At 44.6% G+C, this 10,438-nt stretch overlaps 1 protein-coding gene across 2 annotated transcripts; it reads right to left on the reverse strand.

Moving 5' to 3' along the window:
* Nucleotides 1–2,505: 2,505 nt before the first annotated feature.
* Nucleotides 2,506–8,792, reverse strand: LOC136450193 (B-type cell cycle switch protein ccs52A-like). 2 transcript variants are annotated; one of them, XR_010758281.1, is made up of 13 exons: nt 8,053–8,792; nt 7,682–7,804; nt 7,497–7,601; nt 6,840–7,019; nt 6,625–6,687; nt 6,332–6,526; nt 5,558–5,659; nt 5,415–5,477; nt 5,260–5,328; nt 4,997–5,167; nt 3,681–3,881; nt 3,325–3,600; nt 2,506–3,256 (listed from the first exon to the last, which is right to left on the reverse strand). XR_010758281.1 is itself a non-coding variant. In XM_066450555.1 (10 exons), exons 1-10 carry the CDS (start codon nt 8,647–8,649, stop codon nt 5,108–5,110), a joined length of 1,557 nt encoding a protein of 518 aa, XP_066306652.1. In that variant the 5' UTR covers nt 8,650–8,792; the 3' UTR covers nt 4,654–5,107. The 2 variants fall into 2 exon arrangements, 1 of the variants encoding a protein (XP_066306652.1); XM_066450555.1 differs by lacking the exons at nt 2,506–3,256; nt 3,325–3,600; nt 3,681–3,881 and having other exon boundaries at nt 4,654–5,167.
* Between the last annotated feature and the right edge of the window lie 1,646 nt (nt 8,793–10,438).

Here is a 10,438-nt window from a genome sequence, read left to right on the forward strand (position 1 = left end):
TTTACAACAGTCCATATCTGGATTCGTTAGGTACGATGTGTCGTACGGAAAGGCTTGGCGTGCTAAGCAAATCGCTCTCGCAATTCGATGGGGTACTTGGGAGGAAGCATACAACAGGGTGCCTCACATCTTATGTGCAATGCATTATTACAACCCTGGCATGTCCTCTATCGTGTGTTCTGGTCATTCGCGCAAACAGAACATGCATTCTAGTTTTATCGGCCAGTCGTACTTGTTGATGGCACTTTCCTGACAGGAAAGTACAGGAGCACCTTGATGATGGTTGCTGCTGTTGATCCTGAGGACCAGATAGTACCCATGGCTTTTGCTTTGGCAGAGGGAGAGAACAATGAATCGTGGTCTTGGTTCATGCGGCTACTACGTGTCCAAGTGCTCAGCCCAACTCGCACTATATGTTTGATCTCCAACCGTCATGCAGGGCTTCTTAATGCTGCAGGTGAGCAAATAGATGAGTTCCCGCCTCTAGTACATAGATGGTGCATGAGACACTTTGCCGCAAATTTCTGGCGGCGTTAGCGGAAGAATGAGGTATGTGACAAAGTCAAGGCTCTATGTTGTGTACGTACAGAGCACGAGTTCAAGGAGACAAAGAGAGAACTAGACAAGATGGTAAATACAGCGGGAAAGGCCTAGTTAGAGGCGCAGATGGAACAGAAGGCTCACTAGACGTTAGCATATGACGAGGGGGGGTTCAGGTATGGCATCATGACTTCTAACTCCTCGGAGTCCTTCAACCGTGTATTCAGCGGAGTTCGATCGTTGCCTATGTCTAGAATTGTTGAGTTCTCCTTTCATAAGTGCAATGAATATTTTGTGAAGAGGTGAGAACTTGCACAGAGAAATATAGCTAAGCAGGGGCGTTTTGGAAAGGCTAGAGCTGAACATTTGAAGGAGGCCAAGGAATTGGCCAAGCAGCACACCGTCGGGCCGTATGGACCCCGCCGCCATATCTTTAGTGTACAGGGCAAGGGTGGCACAAGCTTGGGCGGCGAACGTTTTCGTGGACGAAACTACCGAGTTGATCTTGAGAAGGTAGAGTGCAGTTGCAACGTCCCTCAGATCATGCATGCCCCTTACTCTCATATGATCATGGCCTGTAGGGTTCGCAGGTACAACTATGAGGATCTACTATATATGTCAACCTTGTATCTCCGTTCGAACACCGTTAGTATTTAGGAGATGAGCTTCGAGCCATACCTAGACCCAACACAGTGGCCACCTTATAATGGTTATGACTACGTGTCGCATCCGGATCTAATGAAGGTAGGGAATGGGTAGAAGGAAGAAGAAACGACTGAAGGGGGACATGGACGCTATGAGAGGGTACGACGAAGACATGTATGGCGGGGGAGACTTCAACGAGACCCGTGGCAGGAATCTTTGCTCCGTTTGCAAGTAATCTGGCCACAAGGCTAGCCGGCATAGAAGACAACAGGTGATTTTATATTGTGTTCGTATTACATAACAAGTAGTTTAAATTATGCTATGGTACATAATGTTTATCTAAAAAATATTAATTTGAATACTCTAACCCTTTGTTTATCATTTTGTAACAGAATGGCCCCTTCCACGTCGCACCAGCTATACCCCCTTCTTGATGTGGAGTATGACGACCCCCTTCTTCTACTGAACGACGAGGTTTCCAAAAGGTGTTCAAGGGATCCTTACATTCGTGGGACTTAGTTCATTACGTCGAACTTATGTCGAACGAATATTATCGTTGAAAACTTATACTCATAAACAAATGAAAATATTATGTGCCAACTCGTCGTCCATTTATTAGCTTCATGTTCGTTTTGTACAGCACTTGTAGTTTAGCACAACACCGACAACAACTCTATTGCTGCAGGCTAGCCGTTGGCTGACCGCGTCACTGACGCGCCATGTACTATGGCGCGGCACAGACCACCATGGCCTATGGCGCGGTAGAACCATCCTATGTGGCAACTAAACCCAGATTACGACACGGCAAATGATTATATTCGTTTTATAAATTTTGAATGCATGATACAAACAGTTGTAATCACTTGAGATCGATCATGAGTAATTCAAGTACATGATACATGGGTACAATACATCAATAGTTCAAATCGAATAATACATGGAACTAACAGATGTCACAATAAAAACTCTCAGTCAAAAACATATTGAGTCAGCAACTCGTCGTCCGAGTACCAATCCTCAACCACAACCCTGTTGTTGTGGCTAGGGTCACCTACATTGCGCTGATCTGCCTTTCACCTGTAGTAAGCGGTAAGCCTGGGCGTTCGGGTTACCCGATTTTTTCGGGTCGGGTAATTCGGGTAATTCAAAATTCAGGTAATAAAAATTGCTATCCGATATTATCCCCGAAAAAACACTACCCGCAAATTCAGGTACCCGATAATTCGGGTTCGGGTTCGGGTATTACCCGATATACCCAAATTTACAGAAAACAACAAACTACACTAAATTTCAGTAGCGATCTATACATAATTTCAACAGCAATTTGTATAGAATTTCAATAGCAATTTGTAGAGAATAATATATTACAGTCACTCATTCAAATAGAGAGAATTATATTCTAATAAAGTGATAAGTTAAATGGTTCAGCTAACAACACATGATGAATACAAAGACAAAACAAATCTTTGGGTAGTTCGGGTAGTTTGGGTACCGGGGAATATTACCCGAATTACCCAGACTAATTTCGGGTAATCAAAATCGCTATCCGAATTTGGGATCGGATACCTCGGGTTCGGGTAATTCGGGTCCGGGTCCGGGTTCGGGTAATTCGGGAACGGGTAATGGGTATCGGGTATTTTGCCCAGGCTTAGTAAGCGGCCTCTGCGGCCTGAGTGAAGAACGCGTCATCATCCTCCTCTGCCTGCAAGCCCGTCTCTGCTAGAGCGATGAGCTCGCTCAGTCTAGCAGTGTCGTCTTCAGCCTCCTCCGCCGGCAAGCCCGCCTCTACTAGGGCGATGAGCTCGCTCAGTCTGGCAGTGTCGTCCCCAGTCTCCTCCGCCGGCAAGCCCGCCTCTGCTAGAGCGATGAGCTCGCTCAGTCTTATAGTGTCATCCTCCTCGCCCCCCTCGCCCCCCTCATCAGACACCACAATCGGTAATTCAACGGTGCGACCAGCTCGCTTTCTGTGCTCATCTAGCTTCTTTTGTTTTGCTTTTGGAGGTTCTTCGGGCCATTTGTTCTTAGGACCATACAACCACTCCTTGAAACGATACTTCGCCATTGAATACACCTAAATAACGTGACATTAGTACATGACACATATAGCTCAACTTTTGAACAAATACATTTTGCACTTACTTCATGCTTGTTTAAACACACAAACTCCAACATATTGTCAGGGTTTATCATGGCTCGGTCTCCGCAATGGCACAGAGGAGGTTCCTCGAGTCGTCTAACTACAGCTAGGTGCTTCTCCTTAGCCGTCATTGAAGGGGGATTAGGAGGAGGTGAAACCCACCGCTCGAAGTGCTATCATGGATGTCGCCATCTCCACCAATTATCGAAAAGGAGGTATCTGGGGTCAAACTTGTCTGCACCGTCGATCCACTAAAAGAAAAAACACCTCTCATGGTCCTACACAACAAAAATTCAACAAAATATTAGTAACCTAGTAATACAAATAAAAAGAAAAATATACGGAAATAATTACTTACATTAAAACGACTGCACGTGTAGAAGCAACGAGCCGCTATGTCCGGATGTCTCGATTGAAACACGTCAACCGGACGACCACAGTCACAATTAGGAACAGGGGGTTCAGGAGGAACGGGTGCATCTTTGCTAGACTCGTCGGGGTACATTTCTCTAGGACGACCCCGTTTTCGCCATAACTGCTCCCGAAACATGTCTTCCATCTAATAAAACGGTTCAAATTAAACATCAATCAAAACAACACAAATTAATAAAAAATATAATCATTTGCAATGGAACTAAAATATTATAAACAACAATTATAGCAACAAAAAAAATACATGGACAAACTCAAACTTATATCTTCACCATAGTTCCCAAACAAATTTTTCTGCTAACCTTAACTCCATTCATAATATCATATCCAACATTCAAACGAAAATAAAATATGCGTCAGAACCTTAAACGAGGACGAGGAGGGATGGTTCTAGCCGGAGGGGGAGGCGCGCCTGCGTGCGAGCTCGATGGCTGCACCGTACGGCCGACGACCTAGCAGGCGCGGCTCGCTTACTGCCTCGGCTGGCTTGCTGGCGCGGGCGGGCTAGCTGGCATGGGCGGCCGCGGCGAACGGCGTCCTCGGCTGCGGGCAGGCGCGAGCGAAGGCGGGCGCGATGGCACCGCCTTGTTGCGTTTGTCGCGGAACGCCGACTGCTCGGGTAAGAGGCAGCGACGGTAGTTATACCGAACTCTGCCGCGCCACGGATCAGAGCGCGGCACTGCCGCGCCAAGATCGGTGGTGCGGCAGAGCCTTGCCACGTCAGCGGTGATGGTCGCCGCCACGTAAGGCCTCTGCCGCGCCGCCATGCATGGCGCGGCACAGGCATTTGGCCGCGCCATGGCAATAGACGCGGGCAAAAGTGTTAATTAAAAAAAAACCCGACAGTGTTAGATTTAAAATTATATTCAAAAAGGGTTAAAATTAAAAAAAATCGCCAATTCAGGGCAAAATCAGCCCTCCTTTTGAAGACACTAGGAAAGAATCTGGAACCAGAAGTGTTCTCATTTTACACCGTGCCCACATGGATGAAATGGGCGTCACAGGTCAGTAAATGTTTGAATAGGTTAACTGCTAGCACACTACAGAAACAGCTCGGGTCGAGGTTTGACCAGCAAAAGGAGCAAAAATGAAAGGGCGTATTCTTATCAGTTGGAACAATGTGTTCGCTCCTACAAGGCCGTTGCTCTGATAAATATGTACACTGTCAGCTAAAGAGCCATGCCCGGATTCTCGCAGGCCAGTTCACCATATTGCATCATGCATCTAAAAAAATTCGGCTACCTTTGATGGTTGATGACCTGGTGACATGGTTGTTGCAAATGGAATGATGTTGATGATCATCAACATATGCTGCAATAATCTTACGAGCCCAGCAAAAAATACATTTCTGTGTCACCGGATGTAGCTTCTAACAAATGATGTTCCCCCAATGCAACTTAAACTATCAGAACTCTGCAAGACAAACATGAACCAAGCTTAGGAAGCTTTATGAGAAATGAGATAACATACACAACGGAATCATATTTTCAGATTGATTCAAGTACCTGGGACTTTGGAGAGGGGAACACGTTCCAAAACCGGAGTGTTTCATCACCAGCACCAGTAACTATGGTCTGTTGATATCAACAATGGAAAGGCAGTGAGAACAAATATGCTAGGTATATTAAACAGAACTCAGAAACAGATCACCAAGACTCACCTGGCCATCAGGGGAAATAGCTAAATACAATACTCTGTATGTATGCCCTGTCAAAGTGGCAAGCTGCAAATACCAAAGGGGAATGGATTTAATACAAGCAAGCAAGTATAGCATAATTTCAGAATAATAATCTTGCACCATACCTTCGACATTGTTGGATATCTCCAAACAATTATTTGGTTCTGAGAGTACCCGTGGGTGCTAACAAGCTCATTTACATTCTTTGACCACACAAGATTGCAGACCTGTCAAGAAATTTAGCATCCTTAGTATTTGAAAGCAAACAAGATGTCCAATCCTACCCTCCCCCAATTTTATACAAAAATTTGCCTGCCTTCACAGTGGTCTGAGCGGTCTGTGAATATCTCAAGCAGAATCAAAAGTGAAAGCAAATATGTCTAGGAGCTTTCTTCTTTTTGGTTGATTCCCTTTCTGTTTCTATTATTGATGCATTATATGTTTTTTTTCATTTTCACTTTCTTTTCCTTGGTGCTGCATGTTGTGGGCTTCAGCTCTAGCCTACCCCTACTTGCTTGGGACTAAAAGGCTTTGTTGTTGTCATTGTTGTGGTTTTCCTCTATTTGGATATTTCACAGTGCAACTTTGGCTTCTAGCATATATTGGTTAAACTTAAAACTTAAATTTTAGTTGGCAATTTAAACCTCAAGCGTCAATGCTATGGAGTAATATTTTTCTTCATTTTCTTATAGTTACAAATGGACTAATGTGATATACTCTTCAGAAAATGATTGCAATTTTTGTAATAATGAGAAGAGAGAGAAACAGGGATTGCAGGTATTGACACATTGAAAACTACCTAGGTGCCAGTGTCCACACAGTTCAATGATTGCAACTTTTGTAATGATGAGATGAGAGATAAACAAGGATTGCAGGTATTGACACATTGAAAACACTACCTGGCTTCCGGTGTCCACACAGCTCAACTGTGTATTTGTGGTCGTATTCCAAAATCGTATGCATCTATCTGCGGTTCCTCCACCAGATGCAAGCAGGCCATGGAGATGAGGTGACCAGGCAATAGCTTTGACAGCTGCTGTGTGCTCCGTATACTTCAGTACTGGTTGCACTGAATGTGGATTCCAAACAAAAAGCTGGACAAAGGGGAAATATTAGTATGGGAAAACAGCAATGTGGAATCCTAAGAACAATGCATTCCAAACTAACAGGAACATATGGACAGGCATCTTACTCTATTATCATTGCCACCTGATGCAAGTTGACGATTGTCATAAGACCACTTGAGTCCACAAACCTGGAAGATATGTGAGATTAGGAATTCATGTGTTACCGAAATAGAAAACTGAAGCTTCACTAGGATAATGTATATACTTGCCAGATCATCAGAAATTTGATGCACTAATACATATAAAAAAGTCATATTATAAGGAGACATGAATAGATTACCTCAGATTTATGCCCGGTAAGCTTGCTAACATAATCTTCTTGAGCACGGATATCATGGTGGAGGATGCTCTTGTCACGGCTTCCAGAAGAAAGCAATGAAGAACTCCATGCAAGAGCACCTACACGCATGCGATGGCTTTCCATCGTTCTTATTCTTTTACAACGAGTTGCATCCCAGATCTACATAAGATAAAATGTAACATGATAATCAGATTTGCATATACTCATAAAGTAACAATTCTACATACCAATGCAGAATGCTAACAGAATGCTCATTTGACTTTTTCTACAAATTTATAAATCAATTCCCTACAGGAATAAGGGCGGTTCTAAATCAAGAGTAAAACCGGATAAAATTGAGTCTGAGGTTTGAGCATATAGAAGAATGGCATTTACAATTGTTAAGGTTTTCCATAAAAAGTATAAAACAATTAAGGTTTTACACAGAAGGTTTTTGTGTCAATCGAAAGGATAGACTAAAGGTACATTGTCTGCACCTGAGCTGGTTTTGCAAAATTGTCAAATTTATTCCATGTGCTGCATACAGCTGTAATTCTTGATGATACATTGCACTAAAAGGGATTTAGATATCATCCAACACTTGATGGATTGTGAACATATCATCTAACTATATTCAAGGTAAGAATGGGACATAACCTGAACTTTTCCTTGATTTGTACCTACAGCTAGGTGAGTGCCGCGCTGCGCCCACCCCACAGAACAAACATTGTCATCCACCCCCAAATCACAAAGCTTGGTGACCTATACAATGATAAATCTGTTAACCATCCATCTTCAATTCTCAGTGATGATATACCTTAAGGATGACCACGGTTGCTTACCTTGCTGCTGCATGCATTCCACAAGTAAACGCAATTGCCCAACCCAACAGCGAGGACATTATGTGAAGACCAATCGACGAGGTTGAGGTAGAAGTCATCCTGCAAAGCGGGCGCATCCAGCACCTACAAGCAACAGCAAGAAAATTAGCGCAAAGACACAAAATTGTTGGCACAAAGACTACAAATTTCGCATTATGTTCGTGAAAAAAACGTCTCTTTCAGCATTTCGGAATGCAATTGGCGAGATGTCAAATCTTTCACGCCCCCAAGAAGCAGCAGAGGCTAGCTCAAGAAACAGAACCCAAGAAACCTAAATCAGGAAACAGAGAAGGCCCAATCAAGAAAGCACCAAATCCAATTCCCCTTCTCACCTTGTAGGGCGACCTTGGAACCTTCCTTGGGCCCGCGCCCCTCGTGGTGAAAATGCCGGGGAACAGCGCGTCCTCCTCTTCCTCTCCCGAAAAAATAGCCCTCTTGGCGCTCCGGCGCACCTCCGTCTTGAATCTGAAGATGTTCCCGGTGGCGGGGGTGCCCACAGGCGACGGCCCCGGGGAGGAGGACGACGAGCACGCGGTGGCCGAGGACGCGACCCGGTCGGGCGTGTCGGGCCCGAAGAGCGCGGCGCGGAGGAGCGCGCAGTAGGGCGACGCGGCGGGCGCAGATCCGGACGAGGCCGCGGGGCAGCCTTCGTGGGAGGATGCGGCGGAGGGCGAGGGGGCGAGATCGAAGAGCGCGAGGTTGGATCCGGTGCGGCTGGGGATGAAGCGGTCGCTATAGACGGTGCGGGAGGCCGGCGTCGGGGCGGACGCCGGCGCTGACGCGTGCGGCGGAGTGGCGGAGTGGCGGGAGGACGGCGCCGAGGCGAGGCGCGAGTTGGGCGTGGACGCCGGCGTCGGTGGCTTCGAGGACGGCCCCGCCGCGGAGTTCTCCAACGGCGACGGCGGCGTCGGCGTGAGGTGGTGATCCATGGGCGGGTGTCGTGGAGAATGGGAATTGGAGATCGGGGGGATGCGGTGCGAGTGCGACGGGGTGGGTGGATCACTAAGGCTTTGCTTCCGTTCGCGCCCCCGCGCTTTCTCTCTCTCTCTCTCTCTCTCCTCCTCTTCCTCGCCTCGGCCCCGGGGAGTTATTTCTACTGCTCGCTTTTTTTGCTCCATCCACCCTTGGCTTTCTCTTTTATTCCGGGAACGAGCCTTGCTTTTGTTTCGCCTCATGGATCGTATCCCTTCCGTTTTTGTTCTTTTGTTAGTTGAGAATTTATAGGGGTTTTTAATCCGATCCTAATGATAGCTGCTGCTTGCGTCCACAGGCGTTCACGTGCCTAAGATCTTCTCCTCGCTGCACCAAGTGGTACCACTGGTACTGACACCAAGGAGTCGCCGCTTCGTCGCATCGCTGGATGTTGCATTTTCCACACGCATTAAGAAACACATCGAATCGAACAGGAAAGAAAAGCCAAAGGCATCTTATGCGCTAATCCAAAGAGTCTCTATAAACATGTTTAGATCTAATGCGGGACCTTTTTTTCTTTTTCTAATCTTCGTGTTTTCCTATATAAGCCATTTCATTAATATTCTCTTTATTATGTATATCTCTTTCATGAATCTAACAAACTCTCTAAACAAAAGTGCGAGAATGATAGCTTTCTCTCTTTCGGCACTCTAACAAATGCTCTGTTCGTTTGGTTGATAAGCCATGACTAAAAGTATTGTTGGCTGATTTATTGTAAAAGAAAAATATTATTCGTTGACTGAAAAAAATATGGCTTATAAGCCAAACGAAAAGAGCGAAACTCTCCAAACAAATTTTGTTCTATCCCATTCAATAAGTTATCATAATCTTTATTGTATAAAACTATATAAAAGAACTATCATATATTAAATTTAGAGAGCTCGCAACCTCTTCATTAATGAAGAGTGAGAAGGATAGTTTTACTACCTTCGTTCCAAACTACAAGTCACTTTGACGTTTTTGGTTCATCAATTTTACTATGTATCTAGACATATTATTATATCTATATACATAGTAAAATAGATATACCAATAAAGTCAAAGTCACATATAATTTGAAACGGATGAAGTATATGGTACAGTGAGTGGTCTAGAGAATCTATTCCAAACTTTTTTAAACACTAGATATATGCCCGTGCGTTGCATGGGGTAACGAATTTATATCTATGTGTACAATGATACGCGTGTCTTATGGTTTAGACGAACATATTAATAAATTTTTATCAATGTCTATGATGATGCACATGGCAAGTTGTTTCGACGAACATATTAAGAAATATACAAATTTCATTACATAAAGCATATTTTATAATCTTTATGACCTATATCGAGTGTAGATTTGGTTTATAGAAATCTAATAAAATTGGTTTTATTTTTAAAATATTTTGTGTGTTTTATTATTTTATATTTAAAAAATAATAAAAATCTAATAAATACTTACTTTTATATTTGGACCCTAAATTATTTCTAAATTTCCAGATTTTTCTTCTTCTATGTGGACGTGGTAGACTAATGGGCCACATGGTTATATGCGGGCATCAAGCGAATCACCACACAACGAACTCGTGTTACGTGCGATTAGGAGGTGCGTCCGTTTGTCTCACGACATATTGTTCCTTCATTCTTGCTGTCGTAGGAGGGCGAACGGGTTGTAGACGTGCGGCCACACCCGCGCAAGGCGAGCGGGGCGCAGACGCGCAAGCACACGCGCACGGGCATGCATGCGCTGACAGGCAAGTGGGGCAAG

The sequence above is a fragment of the Miscanthus floridulus genome, chromosome 1, assembly GCF_019320115.1.
Source record: "Miscanthus floridulus cultivar M001 chromosome 1, ASM1932011v1, whole genome shotgun sequence".
Taxonomy (NCBI): domain Eukaryota; kingdom Viridiplantae; phylum Streptophyta; class Magnoliopsida; order Poales; family Poaceae; genus Miscanthus; species Miscanthus floridulus.

Bases quoted from the DNA above. Each gene is read 5' to 3' on its own strand.
- LOC136450193 (XM_066450555.1), bottom strand. From the start codon at position 8,649: ATGGATCACCACCTCACGCCGACGCCGCCGTCGCCGTTGGAGAACTCC. The intron at 7,602-7,681 runs GTAAGCAACCGT...ATCATTGTATAG, and splicing joins GGAATGCATGCAGCAGCAAG to GTCACCAAGCTTTGTGATTT. The intron at 5,478-5,557 runs GTATGGTGCAAG...TGGTATTTGCAG, and splicing joins GATATCCAACAATGTCGAAG to CTTGCCACTTTGACAGGGCA.